Genomic DNA, 16,992 nt, shown 5'->3' with positions numbered 1-16,992 from the left:
AACTAGGCATACTAGTGACTTTCTAAATACTTTTCCTGCCTAAGTGTCTTTACCCACATCACAGATAAAAGCACATAAAATTGTAAATAAAACAAGATACATAACCCCTCTCCTAAATGACATGGAAACATCTCCTATTTACAGAGCACAAGCTTGGTCTAAAATGTTTCCAGCCAGTCTCTATCTCACCTCTAGAGACCACATGCCAAAGACAGGCTTCACTCCTTTGCTCACAAAAGTCTAGACTTCTTTACTCAATATGGCACTTACTAGAGTATTTCTGGGGCAAAGTATGTGATATGATAATTTGCCTCAGACACCATCAGAGGGAGGAATCCAGGAGAAGATGACAGCAAACAGCTCCCCACATCACCAGGTTTGTTGCAGGAGCAGGTGGTGTGGATTTGTGTCTGGACTGCAGAGACCCAGCTTTGCCACTGCTGCTGGTTTACTGGGGTCATGGCTTGAGTTGCACCCTTCCACAGCACCTGTTCTGGCAGGTGTGTGAAGTCTCAAGGCCAGCATAAGGGCTACACTTCATATAAATACCACACATTGTCAAACCTTGGGGCCACTGAGCACAGGTCATTAGTTGGCATAAGTACACCAGATCAGACTGGCAAGAAAAGCCCTACAAAACAGGCCCTGAACTCCCTTTGAACGGTGATCTGTATTGCTCTACAGTGTCATGGACTCAACTGTCATATCCATGCTTCAGAAAATGAAAGATAGTCTTCCTAAGGAGTCCTACAGAGACTCATGCATGCAAATGTTGAAATTTTCTTGCTTGCTCCAACAATCAGTGAGAATCTCATTGACAATATAGATCACATCTTAGAAAAATTTATAAGCCAAAAAATATCAGTTCACTAAAAGCTATGAAAATTATCACATGAAAGAAATACAATACCTGTTTGTTGTTTTCATTGGTACAATGCAGTTTTTTGAGGGACACAAAATGTCTTATTTTCCTAACAACAGAAATTATCACTTGTTACTACATCACATCATAAATACAGAAGTGAAGTGATACATTACTGTTTTCTAAAGGAGAGATCTCCAAGCCCTCAGAAAAACAGATACCAAGCCCAACACCAGCAAGACAACTGGGTGACAAGCACTCCTTCAGCGTGACATTGAGGTTTTTGTTGCAGGACACCTGATCCTTCTGTTGGTCCAGGAATTCTCCTGCAAATCTGGGAGCAGAATTTGGCAATGTGTCCGTTCTAAACGGCAAAGGTGGGAACACGTACAAGCACACACACAAACACGGGGGTTGCCCAGTTGCTAAATACGTGGAGGTTCATGTCAAACTTACAGATGCAGAAAGCAGAGAGAAGGCCCTAAAACCCAGAAAGCAATTATGTTCCGGACAAGTTAGTTACCCTCCTTGACCGACCACAGGTGTTATCTTCACGTGCTGCTGGATGCTGTCTCCTGATTTCCTTCTTGCATAGTAAACTCCTTGCCATTCCTTAAGAAACACACAAAACAGAGACAGCATCTGAGCATACATAGCTTGCAGTCAAATATTTGTTTATTACTGCATAAACTGCTGTTATGTACTAAATAATTATTTTTATTTCATATCTGTCTTTTTAAAAATTGTATAAAATTAATGTACTCTTAAGTATAACACAGAGAGAGAGAGAGTGAGCAGCAACTATTCATCCAATGGAGAGCAGCATCTTTAACTAACATAAGGACAGTATAATTATGTTCCTCTTGGGAGAAGGTATTTTTTACAAGGAACTTTAGATATCATCTACTTAAAGAGGTGACAGACATTCTTGCTAGGTGCCACCATGAGGAGCAGTGGCTGCAACACATCCAGAGGATATCCCTTGGCACCAGCAGAAATAAGCCCAAGAACCATTCAGCTTTGAAGTTGTCAGTTGTCATGTGGTATATATGCTAAACTTCAGAAATCTTTGATCTAAAGATGTCCTTCAACTAACCTCAAAGAGGAAGTGTCTTAAGGAGGGAACTACCTGGCAGCAGGGTAGGATGAAGCTGGAAGATGGGTAGAAGATACCTTTGAGCAGACAGTGCTAGCTGCTGGGCAGCCCATATAAATGAGGAGGAGCACAGCAGGAGTGGCCTGTAGGTATTGCTAATGAACCAAGATGGACCTGCAAACAACTCCAGACAGTGACTCACAAAGCTCAGATCATTGCTGGACATGACTCAAAGGCTCAAGAACTCCCCAAAGGTCTTGAAGCAGAATGTGAGACAGGGAAGGGTGGCAGGTATTTCTGCAACCCGGGGGAGATGGGATGAGAGACTGGTTCATATGTTAGGGGAACATATTGCCAGGCCCATCGCCTCAAGGACAGGAGTTCACAGTGCACTGCAGACATTCTAACTATAGTTATTAGGAAAGCAATTGGCACCCCACTGGGTGCCAATACATTTTGATGCTTTAAGTATGCAGTCAGCGAAGGCTCTGCTGTTTGACAGAAGTTACACATTTTGGTTGGATGATTCAACCACCTGAGAGACTGACTGAGGGACAAACTGTTACATTCCATCTAACAAAAGCTCCATGGGCTCTAAGCAAAACAGAAACACAGAAAACATTCTGATACTGATCTTAAGCCAGCAAATCAACAGGAGTTCAGTCAGATCCTAAAAGCAAAGCTAATGAAATCTGTAATCACTTGTCTGTGGCATGGGCTGTTGTGCTTAGACGTCTGAGAAACAGAATTCTGGTCTTATGTATGTACTCATAAGAACACATTTTGTGTTCTTAAACCTACAGCAATAAAACCAAATCAAAATAGAACTCTATAGTGATTTCATGAGTTTGTCATATTTGCTTACCTTTCCTTTTTTAATAAATGTGTTTATGTTGTCCAGAAGATCTGCAGAGTTTTTATCACTTTTAGGTAGCTCAGTAAGCTCCTTGCCAATAAGTTCTCCCTTGCAGTACCCCATCATCCGTTCAAAGGCTGGATTAACATACTGCCAAAACAAAGGTACATCAGGGCAATATAAAAAAACTTATTTAAAGGCTAGGAACTTATATATAGGTACCAAAGTGTAAAAAGTTATATGCTAAAGCCACAACCACACATCCCTACAATTCAGTGTTTCTCATATAAAAATACTATGTCATGGTGAGATATTTTATTCAAGTAAGAGGTTGAACAGAGAAGGCAATATATAATCTATGAGAAGGCACAGAAAGAGAACTAATGCAGGTTTTACCAGAAACAACATTACTGAAAACAATAATCTCAATGAAGTTACAGAAGGAAAAGTCTTACAAATTCAGCAGGCATCAGTGTGCAGAAATCAAAAATTAAGCAATTCATTGCGCAAGATTTTCTAATGGGCAACAAAACTAAAATATTGATAGAAAACAGGAACTACTGAGCCAAGATGTCTTTGGGGTCCCTCTTTTCAAATTCTATAAAATAGTTAACATTTCCCCCCCTACCTGAATGACATGATCTTCACTGGTTATTTCTACAGCTTCCTGACAGTGGTCTAATGCTGTAAACACTGCATTACAAGCCCTGAAAGTAGCAAATGATTAGCAGATTAGTTTTATTGTTAGAACATTTTGTTCACTATAAATACATTATTAAATTGTACTTATTGATAGATGAACCACAAAGTAGCAGTTGTTTTGACTAGATCATGTCATTATCTTTATTATGACTTTTTCAGAATATCCAGCCTCAGACATCCCTGTTAACGTGCTTTTACTGCAGATTACATTGTAAATCTTCTCATAGGTGATGCAGCATCTTAAGAGTATGCTTGCATCTACACACATGCTCTGAACAGCAGGAATGAACAATTTGCAGTAAAAATAACACATTACTATTACATCAAAAGTTTTGTGATCATTTAAGATTGGAAGCACAAAAATCATGACAGCCCATATAGACAAGTTTTAGTACAGGAAATATGTTGGCACTATCAATGAAACTGTAATACAACACAATTAAAGGGAACAATTTGAGCCATCTCAAAGTCCCAATTAAAAAAATACCAATTTTCCTTCTTCCAAGTAATAATGCAGTGACTTGATTTCCATACATCCTTATTTTCAGGACCCAGATGATCTTTGTTGTCCATTTTTTTTCAGGGCTATCCTTGAACTAATGCAGGAAAACAAAAGCCTTACCTTCTTGGTACAGAATTCAAATTGCTTGAATAATGATTTACACAGGATGGCATTAACATTAATATAGGCTTTCAATACTAGAGGAAAATGTATATCTCATAGAATCATAGGGTGATTTGGGCTGGAGGGGACATGAAGATCAAGTCCCTACCATGGCCCGGAAGAGCGAGTACTGGAAGAAACAACTCAGTCAGACTTGCTTTGATAGACGTCAGTGCCTCGTCTTTGATTTCGTCTGAAGACAAACTAATTATCTTCTATATAACTCTCATTGCAGGGAGCTAAAAGGCACCATGCATAAATATCCCTGTACACAGTTATTACCTAAAAGAAACCTCTGGCTTCCAGGCTGCATAGTAGGGTTTGAATTAGTACCACTGACTAGAATTAAGTCTAGAATTAAGAAATACAGGACATTACTACTTCTGCTTATTGTGGAAGTAGCTGAAAACAAAATAGGATACAAGAAGAGACAAATGCAGAAAAAAACACATGCAGCCATGTGGATGAAGATTTGTAGGAAAAAAGTATTTTGTACAGAAGATGACAGACGTGTTTCTGGTCATATAATAAAAGGAGCTTGGAGTGTAATTTTATATGTGATTTTCTAGCAATTCAAGCTGGTTCCCAAGTGTGATTTTGTGCTGTGTGAAGGAACTAATTTGTCTCAGTGATAGATGCCTGTCTGGTACATCAGCTGCTAACAAACGTAATTACATAGACTTTCTGTAAGAAAACACACAGATATGTCTGCACTATTCAAACCTTAGTATTTTCATTTGATCTGGCAAGCAAGCCAGCAAAATTACAAGTTTAAATGGCCCATATCCCCTTTAATTAGCACACAGATGTCCAACCAAGTTTCAAACCAGAACCAGCTGTGTGGAAAAGCAGAGTCTGTGCTAGGAATGGAAAGCCATTTCTGACCAATGACATGACCTCATCTACTGCTCTCTGGAGATGGTGCTACTTTTTCATTACATTTCTCTTGTGTCTGAACACGTGACATATCCTGAGTTTAATTCTATCAACTAACCTTCTGCCTTCTCTTCCCTTTCACTTTTACAAAGCTGTAAAAGTGAAAGAAGACCTGCAGACCATCAACTAGCAGAACAGATATGCAGTGCAGCACTCTTTTCCCCACTTAATTAAACCACAAAAATGAAAAAACAAATTATACCTGAATGCCATAACCAGTATCAGCTCTGATTAGTTTTTAATGGTATCCCTCCAATAAGACAGAGGTAAGGGGAAGGCATTCTTGCTGAGTTTTAGAAAATAACTATTTAAATTGTGTAAACCAAAATCCATTTTTTCCCCCCTGGAATTGTACTGTCATTGCATGAATTTTTTGTGCATGAATATGTAATCACTTGAAATGCAAAGTTTGTGTGCATGAATATGCAATCACTTAAAATGTAAAGTCACTTTGGTATCAGTTTGCAAAGAAATCTTAGAAAGAATCAACTTCTGAAACAGAGACACTGAATCCTGTAGAAAAGTGATAGTATTTTTTGTAGATGGAACTAGAATTAATTTACGCCATAGAGTGAACAGCCCCTTCTCTGCATTTCTTTCCTATAGTTTCATATGGTTGTATTGCAAAAATATCTACATGCATGCAAAAGCACCTATATTAAATGCAAAATTAGTCACATTAAAGAAAAAGTGCATGTGGGAATGAGCACCATTTAACTTCTCACTAACATATAAAACTGTGCTCCAGGCCTGCCAAGTCTTGGCCAAGCAAGAAAATAAAAACTCAGAGCTGAATCAAGATTGCATTCAGTTCAAGCCTCCAAATATGAAAGCTCAGACACACGAGATCAAGGATGACTTTATAAAGTTTTACCATCACATAAATTCACAGCCCACACCTACACTGACCAGGATTTCTCAGGATGCCAGTTACTAAGGCACTGAGTTTGTCCTTTACAAAAACACAGAAGGAGAAAATATAAAAGTGCAGTGTATTGGTTTAACATAGAGATGCAAGGCACACATATGCTTAGCTGGGAAGAAGCAGAAAGTAACATGGTGCAATTATTCAGACCAAGAGGCTGATGTTTGCAGTTTCTCACACCTCTACATACCGTAATTTGAACTGAGATCGCACTTCCCCATGTTCTATTTGAACCAGCTCATTGTAACAAGCAGTTACGCTGCTGTTCTCCATGAATTGCTGGAAGACAAATCAAGAGTGCATGAAATAGGCTGGAATAGTTCTAAACCGTTTTTTTCTGTTTCTGCATCTAAAACTTTAACTTTTTAGAGAGAGTTGGCATGAGGCCAGCAAAGGCCCACAAGGGTGATAAAGCACCTCTGCTGTGAGACAGGCCAAGAGAGCTGGGACTTTTCAGCCTGGAGAGGAGAATGCTGAAGTGGAGAACATATCGAGGCATATAAATATCTGAAGGGAGACTGTAAGAAGACAGGGCCAGCTTCTTTCCAGTGGTGCCCAGTGACAGGACCAGAGGCAATTGGCACAAACAGAAACAAAGGCGTTTCAGGGAGCCTGAACATCGGGCAACACTTCTTTTTTACTGTGAGGGTGACCTGGGCACAAGTTGCCCAGAGAGGCTGCAGGATCTATATCATTGGAGATGTTGGAAAGCTGTGTGGCATGGTCCTGAACTTGCTTTAGGGGCCTCTACTTGAGCAGGGAGGTTGGGCAAGACAACCCCTAGAGGTCCCTTCCAACCTCAACCATACTTCTTTTTTTTCTGGTAGAAATAAGTTTTTGTTGTACCTTCTGTGTTGTGAATAATAATCTTTCCCTCGGGAATGAGTTTCTAGCTCTTAAGACAACACAAATATCTAAATTAAAAGCAAGTTTAAAAACATGCTAAATCCTTTACTGGATTTTCCTGTGTGGTTTTAGCAACCCACCAGATACTCTAAAAAAGCCCCAAACACAGTCTCACACAAAACCAGTATCACCTTGATGTTTTATTTTGAACATCTATCCTTAATTCAGAATGGAAATGGAAAACCTTAGAGACATAAAACATACATGCTAAAAAAAAAAAAAGGGAAATATTTTTGGCATTTGTTTCCAAGCAAATATTGCAGCTAAGCTCCAAAAGTGAAGTAACTTTTCTTCACAAGTCATCTCACTGAGCTGTCACTGTGAATTCAGAAGTACACAGAAGTATATAAAGTAAGAAGTATCTGACCACAGTGAAAAAAGCTTTTACTCCAGACAGGAGAGAATGTTCTCTGTCTCTTAGGTCTAAAAGGTCTTGTGCTTGGTCCTGCTAAAATCAGAATTTTTTTGTTGCTGCAAAAGAAGCACATTCTCTGACTTCAGTTAAAGTTTATTGATGAAACACATGCACTGACTTTAGCTGTCATTGGAAATGCCCTCTGTTGTCACTAGTTCTCACAGCACAGCTGCATGCACAGTCCAGAGGAGCATGCAAACCTCCAAAGAATAGCTTTCAAGAAATCTGTGCTTCTGTCCTGTATAAAAAAACTGTGTTTTGGAGACCAGTGGCTTAATTTCAAGTTGTGAGCAAAATATAAAAAAGGTAACATTAAAAACAACTGTTGGCATGGGTCTGTTCCACTCCTTAATGTTGACATCTTAAAATATTTCTGTAACTTTCACCTCACATGCTACAGAATGCATGGGAGAACAAAAGGTACAATAAAAAGTTGGCAGAAGCTAAGCAAACAAAGTTGTGTTTTTGTATATCAAGCTGCCTGCTAACAAACTACTCTTCTACAGCAGTGTAGACTAAGATTTTCAGGTTTTGGGTGCTTTTTTAAATATTCAAATACATTTGAGCTAAATTTAAAACTATAAGAACAACTCTCAATAACACAAAATTTATCTGCAAAGGCAACTTATTTTATGAAATAGCCTTACTAGAATATACTAAGGCTCTTTATAAACTGAATTTGATAGTTGTGTGTTTTACTGAAAAATTTTAAGCACTGTTGTTCACTGACAAAACTCTCAGCACAAATCTTTTGCTAAGAATCAAGAACTGCACCTTATCAAAGTGCTAACCCGGCTCTTTACTGTTGTATAGTCTTCATTTTATCTAAGTTCATAGTGCTGATGCTGGTCATTTGCTGGCTGTCTCAAAACTGAGAAATCAACTGGGACATGAAAAAAGCAGGACACATTTCTTTTTCTAATCTGTGCTTCTAATGTGACACAAGAATAAGAAGATTTCTGAACTTGCAGATATTAGAAGGTAGACAAAACACTCTCTTTTTAAAAAGTTTCATATTTTTGCAGTACATTTTGATTTAAGTAACACATACTCTTAAATTATTTCTTACTTCATTATAATGGGATTCCACTGTTGTTCTATGCAGAACTTGGTACAAGCCACAAGAGTTTTAAGCTAGCAGGAATGTATCCTTCTTCTTGCTTAGCAATAAGAATTTGTTTTAATATTAAATACTGTTTTTATTCTGATCTAGTATGTTTTAATAGCATCTGGTCAATGAGAATCAACGTTTAGGAAAAGAAGTTCAAAATACAAGACAAGGCGGTAAGTCAGTAACTGCAAACATTAAGATCTCCTGTTTGCTGATTTAAATCATAGCTAAAATCAGTCAGGGAGCTAAATTGCTTATTCAAATTAGCCCATCCTAAGTAGGCCACCACTATTAGATTTATGAGCCTGAAAGGAAAAAAAAATCAGCATAATTAATGTACTGGATTAGCAACAGCATTAATACACAAACACAAGAGCTGTTAATGATATAGAGGGAAAAATCAGACATAATAAAATAGACTTTCTTAAGAAGAATGAAGAAAAACCAGAAATAAGTCAACATAAATAAAAAATCATGATTTAAACAGGTTGCAATTTTCCAAAAATAAATTTCATTTTTGCTGATGAGGAAGAGACTCCCTGCAAATAACCACCTCTCTGTTTGAAGAGGGGTATTTTTAAATCTTTGTGTGGTAATGCATTTAGTCCCTACTGATCCCCATCCAAGCAGAAATAATTCCTATGTCCACCCCACAGCAAAAAAAGAAACTTTGACATCAGATGTATTTTAAAGTCTTGACAATAATTCCAATAGGGAATTATTACATTATTCAAAGTATCAGATAAATGTGGGACAGCAAGAGAGAGTAGTTAGCACAGCTGTCAGGTGCAAAAGGGTTTTTCTTTCAGGACAGAGAGTATCACTGAGCTGTGTCTCACAGCCACAGAGTCTCCTCTGACTTCACTCAGTACTACACCTACAGTTTAAATCTAGCTTACAAAAAACATTGCCCTGCATTGTGTTCAAATGAAACTTAGACCTGAGAAGTAATAAATTTCTCTTTGAAAAATATTGAAGCCAGAGAGAGAGAGAGGGGGGGAGAGAGAGAAGCTACACTAATAAAGCACTGGCATTCTTGGTCTGACCTTTCTCTTAGACTCACATTTCCAATTTTCAGAGCATCTAAGTGCTTTAGAAATGGTTTGGTCCCACAATACTCTTGCAGTACTGGCAAGATCTTATACCTCTATTTTTGGGAGATCATCTGAAAATGATAATTCTGGTTCATGTTCTGCTGTATAAACAAACTTGGGCTGAATGTGAGTTGGCTCAGACACTGGACTCAGTATGAGCATAGGAGAACGAGATTTTTCCCTGGGTTAATTCCATCTCTTCTCTAATTTTCCTTGCTATGGCTAATTTTCCTTAATATGTATATTTTTAAGAAAATATATACAGTTAATTCTAACTAATTCTCCAGATGTGCTTCTTTTGCTTAAGTATACATCCTTCCTTATAAATAGCTAACTTCAAAAATGCAGCTGGTTTTTTTAGAGTAACATAACATTAATATCCATCCAAAGCCACTAACACAAAGATTGGGAGAGGGTAAGCAACCTAGATTTTCAGAGCTGAGAACTCCTGCCTTTCTGCTCTCTCCTACAGAGCCCTTTGAGGAACAGTATGAACAGTTATCTTCCCTCCTGCTTCTGGTACAGGATCTAACTCTGTACTGAGAAGAATTGGTGCAAACCAACATAACAGACATTATGGGGGAAAAAAATCTTCCCGAGCTGGACCAGGTTTGTAGTCACTTTAGAATAGAAATCCCAGCATCCTGAGACACATGGAGGGGTCTGGGTGAGGAGTCAGTATGCTGCAATATGTTAATCAGAGCCTCCCACCCCTGTTTCTTAGTGCAGTCATAAAACCCACCCACCACCCAGCCAGACCACAAGAAAGTAATCTCTGTATAGCTGCTATTTTGAAAGGACTACTTAAATCACCGGGCTTTTCGTTTCATATGCTTCTGGAATATTCCTGAAAAGAAAACTAAATCAACTGCCACTGGTTTCTTATCAATAAATTTCTAACAGAAGAGGATGTGTACTTTTCAGCTGGAGGAAGCAGAAATGTCTGTAATTTATGAAGCTACTATATTTTCTATATTATACAGGCAATTTATACATACCCTATCAAAGCCTGCATCAAGAAGGGGGAGAACAGAAGTCTCTTCTTGGTCAGCAGATCTACAAAACAAAATCACACAACCACAGAATTATTGAGGTTGGAAAAGACTGTTAGATCATCAAGCCCAACCTTTAACCCAGCAGTACTAAACACTGAACAGCAGTGAACCACTTTCCAAGTGTCACATTCACACATCTTTTAAATACCTGCAGGGATGGTGATTCCACTGTCCTAGGCAGCCTGTTCCAATGCTTGCAAACCTTTCAGGGAAGAAAATTTTCCTAATGCCCAATCTAAACCTCTCTTAGCACAACCTGAGGCCATTTCCTATTGTCAGCTCCCTTGATACTTGGGAGAAATAACGGACCCCACCTGGTATGGAGGGTATACCCTCCTTTCAGGTACTTGTAGAGAGAAACAAAGTCTCCCTGAGGCTCCTTTTCTCCAGGCTAAACATCCCCAGCTCCCTCAGTCACTCCTCACAGGACTCATGCTCCAGATCCTTCACCACCTCCACTGCCCTTCTCTGGAATTGTTCCAGCACCTCAATGTACTTCTCGTTGTGAGAAGCCCAGAGCTGGACACAGGATTCCAGGTGTGCCCTCACCAGTGCCCAGTGCAGGGGGACAATCCCTGCCCTGCTCCTGCTGGCCACACCATGGCTGATCCAGGCCAGAGCCTTCCTGCCCTCCGGCAGATCAGCACTCCCACTCAGCTTGGTGTCACCTGTGAACTGACTGAGGGTGCACTCGATCCCTTGTCCAGGTCATTGATACAGATATTAGGCAGGGCTGGTATATTATTTACTATAAAGGGACGCAACACTTGAGGATTAGATGACATGAATCGAACATAGTTCTCTAAATATAATTAACTCAGTGAGAAGAATTTTTCCTTAAATACATACAAAAAATCATACTGTTACAGAAGCTGGTGCTACAGTCTTCTATTATAGGTATTTGCAGCTTCTATACAGCTTGATAGTTACTCTACAGCAAACCTGACAGATCCTCCAGAGAAGTCCTGTATCTCTTTACATACATGGAAGGGGATTGCAAAAAAAAGTATGAAGAAGATAAAAAAGACATTCTGTGATATCTTATGAGAAATAGTCTAAAAAAATATTATTAAGATAAAGGTGAAGCTAAGTTGCAAAATCTAGTTCAACAGCAAATTTAATTGATTTTCAAATTTTGGTAGTAATAGTTCTCCTGCCACTCTATTTCCTCATACTCTAATTGATTTAGGAAATGAATAAAAATGGTAATGGATTCAGTGGTGTGTACTTTCTAACAAGGGTATTTGAAGATATTTGATAGAGATACATTTAAGTCAGTAAGAATTCTTCCTGAATGCATGGGTTATGAATTACTGAATAAGGGTTTAAGGACAACATTCTGGTGAATGTAGCATCAACTGGATTGAAGTTTGTCCCATCACCCAGTTCAATAAACAACAATTTATTATTTATCTAGTTATTTCCTTTAGAAAGTAATACACACCTTTCTAGTTTGGATTTGTATTTTCCTTTCCTCTCAGAAAAAACACATATCTGTCTGGCTTTCTTACTATAAAACCCATCCTGAAGGTGACAAGGAAATACTAGTCAGCACTAAAGTTTGTCAAAAACTCAAATAAAACATCAAACATCACTAGCCCATTTCAGGTGAAAAATACTACATTTACTCTGTTAGATTTGCTAGTAAGATACTTTCTGTTGTAGACTAGGTTACTGTTCTTATAAAGTAAAATGAAAATCTTTCACAAACCAGTAATACTTACGTGCGTGGAACCACAGCAAGTATTACAGTATGCTCTGATAGCTCTGTGGCACGAATAGACCTGAGGAAACAATAATTTCTCAGTTACACTGAATGCTTTCTCAATATTGCTCTAAGTACCTTCACTGAAAATATAAATGAAAGTCAGGACTGAAAGACACCACTGAGGGTAGACAATACGATAGTGCACTGCCAAACCTAACTATCCCCATTTAGACAAACCGTTTTCATTTTGGCACCAGATTTCTCATTTTGCTCTATGCAGGTAAGAAGGCAAAAGCTCCAAAACCTCAGTGTACAAACATCACTTTTCAGACCCACTCTTATGACCTAGCAAAGGTTTCCCCTGTGTACTCAGCTTATCTGGGGCAGATTGCCCTGAATGCGTGAGTCGAGAAAGGTCAGTACATGCAAAGCATCTTCAACGCCCTTGACTAATTTAAACAAGAATCTCTACCCCCTCTCAGATTTACCACTGTCCTTCTAGACATTGCAAAATTTTGTTTAGAGGGTAGGAAGTGCTTTCAAGGCATGAAAGTAAGAAAAGTGGGCATAGCAAATTATAAAAGAGTACAGTTCATTAAATACTGAACAAAAAAAATTTTACCATGTTGCATATTATAGAAAAACCAAAAAAGATATGACCAGCTATCAGAAGAACACTCTGTTTGTGTTTTACAGGCTAATGATAAGTTTTTTCACTCATATTACACTGTTCTGAATAAACAATCTTTATCTGTTGGTCTTTTAGAATAATTTAGACCAGCACAAGTATTTGAGCATTAAAATGCCCCTTGTCATAAACATGGCAAATTTCAGCTCATGGCAGACTAGAAGCACAGTATGGTGCAAATGCTGAAGCAGTGTATTTTAGCAAAGGATCCCAATACTAAGCACTCGTAATCTTAAAGCAGCTTAGACACAACCATGTGGACTAGAAGAGCGATGCAAACTTTTGCAAAGAACTGGCAGTGCCTGACCTTGTGCACAAACAAACACATTCCTTTGAAATCTGCAGCTTCAGATTTTGCTGCAGCAGTAGTCTAGGAAAGAAGCAGCACCCACAGCAGGGAATAGTTTCACAACAACTTTGGCTTATGTTCTGATAGAAACCCCAAGACCTAGAGATAATTCTACAATTCAGCTTTGGCATAATGTAGTTTTCATATTGGTATCTTCTTACAGATGTACACAAACCTCCTGGCCTCAGTCCCCAAACCTCCATTTTACAATTTTAGGTGTTCATTTTTTGTTTGTTGCTTTTGCCTCTTCCCACCCCTCCTCCCCCCCGCCCCCCCTCATTTTTTAGTTTCAGATTAGGAGGTTTGGTTTCATACAATGCATTCCAAATCTTAAGAGAAGCATAAGGTGCTTTAGGTTACCTGCAGATATCTTCTGCATCAAAATACTTGGAATTCCTGTGATCAATAACAATTATTTCCTGGTGCTTATCCAGGAAACATTCAAGTGCTGATTCCAGAGTCCAGGCAACATTGCACCTGTATCCTGCTCTGTCACAAGCCCACCAGAAACCCTTGCTTTGGTTGTCTTCTTTTGCAAAGATTAGCAAAACCTGCAGAGGATGGAAAACAGCAGCACCACATTAAGCATGTAAAGCAGTCTTCTGCACGGAGCAAGTCTTAACAAATACTTCTGCCCTTTGGAAGATTTAAAGTCTGCTTTAAAAGTGGAAAGCTTGAACCACAGGTTGTAAAACAACCAATGTAGTAGTACATCTTTCTTAATGGATACCACAGTCATCAACAGATAATCAATAGTTAACAATAGTTAACTATATAAATAGTTAATGGTTTTAAATAAGGACTGTTTAAAAGTTTAGGACAAAACCAGCTTGCCACATGATGATTTTTTCCTAGCTCCTGTTCCAATTCAATCAACAACCAGCCAGAGTGTTCAAACATCATTGCCACTCTCATCAGGCCACCCCAGCTACACACACTTTTGATTGAAAGGAATTGCCTGAAATACAGCTGCCCTAATTACCACCTATCATCCCTGAAGACATGGGCAAAAAATTAACACAGTTTTATCTGTCTTCTCCTTCTTTAATCACAAAAAAATGGCGTTAAAGAATATAATTTCAAAGCTGAAAAAAACAACAGGCAAGCAGGTATGTACAGGAGGAAAAAATATTCAAATGTGAGACATTTTTACCCAATAAATTGTACCAAACTGTCCCTAAGCATATAAAGAAGTTTAGACAATTTCAACTGAACACTTAAGGAGCTGCTCACACAAGATCAGGTAGGAAGTGTATGGAGGTGCCACTCTGAAGATCAAGGAGATGCTGTAGGAAGCCTGTTTGCAAGCTGACACACAGAATAGAAGGTGAAAACAGCTGTATTTCTGTGCCTCTCATGAAAAGAAAGTGTTTTTCAGAGAGAATAAATTTTTCACCATTAACACACAAATTATCATTATCCATTTATTAATCCAAGTCATGCAGACATTCCCCACTACAGTTGCACGTATTTACCATAGCGACTGATAACAAACCGTGCTACCTTATGTGTCAGACAAAGAATAGGGCTAATTTAGTGCAAATATGCTGTGAAAAAGAAGGCCTCAAAAAGTCAAAAGTTTATCCACAGCTATTAAAATTTCACAAAAAGTCATCAGCCGGAGATTAGTCATGTACAAAGCAAAATCCTGTTCATTTCACAAATAAAAGTCATCCCCTGACTTTAGCGAAACAACGTGTTCATGAAAAATATGCAAAATTTTGCTCCAAATGCCTGTAGGAAAGGCCAATAACCTTTATCAGCCTTGCTTTTTGCAGCTGTGGTGTCAGCACATGAATTTCAGCACCATCAGTCTAGAAGCTAGAAAAGGTGACAATAGCTTTCTTCTTATCTTTAGCTGCCTGGACTACTGAATTCTAAACAATAAAAAAATCAATCATTGTTACTGTGACAGTCAGAGTTTCATTAAACAACGGAAGAAAATTATATGCTCGCAATTTCTGTAAATCTTAAGAAGGTAAAAGTTTCAATGTATTGGAAGGTTTTTTACTGCAGTTATCAATAAGCAGATTTGGTTTACTGACACTTAACTTCCAAGGTAACTGTTGTCACTTTTTTTAATCCCTGGGGTTTTTTTACAGCCATCAAAGAGTTCGAAAGCAGTGACGTGGCCAAGCTGCAGATTTTCTAATTCCTGAGTGAATTCCCTACACTGATACAATCTTCTATTTGGTTCCAACTGCCATTAGTTTTATTTTGTTCCTAGTTTGAAATGTTTTGGGGAAAGAAAATTTGAGGGGGGTGGGGGTGGTGATTTTTTTCATATCTTCCTTCTCTCATCACTCCCAGTTTGGAAATAAAGGATGGCAAAATGCAATAATTTATCAGCTCTAAAATAATGGAGCTTAATTAAACCATACAATCTCTCCCTGGTAGCTGATTGTCAGTGCACAAATCCTTCCGAGAATATTAATTTTAAAAGTTGTTTTAAAGTATTACTACAACACTTTCTCATTAATATTCGTATGAAGCTTACCATGAATCATCAAAACATGATGGAACTAGAAGTATATTTGAACAATGCTCTCAAAGTCAAGGCAAAAATATAATAGTCCATATAAACAACATGATCAAGGAAATGCTTAAATTTGATCTGTGTTCCAGGCCAAAAAACTTCATGTAGTTATTTTTTTGCTGCATGATTTGCCAACGTTACTGTAAAAAGATAATTTTACTCACTATTGCCTTAGTTTAGTAATACCATGGGCTTTCTCTGTAGAGGCCTTTCCAATTTTGGTGATGTACTGAAATTTTTACTCTCTTTCTAAGTATTTGCTTCACACAACAATTGCACGTCTAGTTCCCTGTTTATTATACAAATACAGAAAATGGACAGAAATTTGCTTTAAAGAGTTTGAAATACAGGGAACATTAGCTGAGGATAAACAAGCTACCAAAAGGAAAAAGAAAATTACAGCAACTTAAGAAGCTACTTAATTATTTTCAAATCATCATATCCCAGCAAGAGACTTTTAAGGTGGAAGAGACATAGTATCTCTGAATAAAGTTACAGAGATATCCTTGTTATATTGGTATGAGGGAACAGTGAAATGCTGTACGTCATCGTGCTTCATTTGCAGCTCATCAGGGAAGAACACAGTGTCAATGCTGTGAAAGGGATGATGGCAAATAAATGTCCTAAAAGGTGAGACAATGCAGCATTTGAATAGGAACACATTGAAATGTTTGTGAGCAAAAATTTCTGCAAGAGGATCCAACACCTTTTTTATGTGCACTAATTGTTTATAAAACCACACCTCCAGTGTCCCCTGGAGAAAGAATATTTTTGTGCACTTTCAGCATGGTCATTTCTGAAATCAAACCATTCCTCTTTACGAGCCTTGGTACAAAGCTGAGGCAACCTGTATATGGGATGTTTGGAGGGTTGGAGCTGGCTGGTTTGCTTAGGACTCTTCCCTTTGCCTCTTAAGGCCAGGAGACCTGGGTCACAATTCTGTACAAACGAAACCCGATTTTTACTCTGACATATATGGTCATCAAGTCCAGTGGGGAATCTATTAAATGGTTTTACGGCAGGTCACAGGCACAAGTGAGGTCACTTCTCAGACAAAAAATATGTGCCATTTTGAGGTTGGCACAGGTG

At 38.3% G+C, this 16,992-nt stretch overlaps 1 protein-coding gene across 1 annotated transcript in view; it reads right to left on the bottom strand.

The window, feature by feature from the left end:
• The window catches only part of PDE8B (phosphodiesterase 8B), an 80,018-nt gene that overhangs the window by 22,260 nt on the left and 40,766 nt on the right, over window positions 1-16,992 (bottom strand). Inside the window, exons 3-10 of the mRNA XM_059837175.1 lie at window positions 13,728-13,918; window positions 12,347-12,406; window positions 10,566-10,623; window positions 6,232-6,320; window positions 3,443-3,521; window positions 2,824-2,964; window positions 1,386-1,474; window positions 911-971 (exon numbers count right to left, since the gene is read on the bottom strand). Coding sequence (XP_059693158.1) covers window positions 911-971; window positions 1,386-1,474; window positions 2,824-2,964; window positions 3,443-3,521; window positions 6,232-6,320; window positions 10,566-10,623; window positions 12,347-12,406; window positions 13,728-13,918 — 768 coding nt within the window. The remainder of the gene's footprint in view (window positions 1-910; window positions 972-1,385; window positions 1,475-2,823; window positions 2,965-3,442; window positions 3,522-6,231; window positions 6,321-10,565; window positions 10,624-12,346; window positions 12,407-13,727; window positions 13,919-16,992) is intronic.

The sequence above is a fragment of the Haemorhous mexicanus genome, chromosome Z (assembly GCF_027477595.1).
Source record: "Haemorhous mexicanus isolate bHaeMex1 chromosome Z, bHaeMex1.pri, whole genome shotgun sequence".
NCBI lineage: Eukaryota > Metazoa > Chordata > Aves > Passeriformes > Fringillidae > Haemorhous > Haemorhous mexicanus.
Note: the sequence above shows the minus strand (reverse complement) of the source record. Positions and strands in the feature narration are given on the sequence as shown.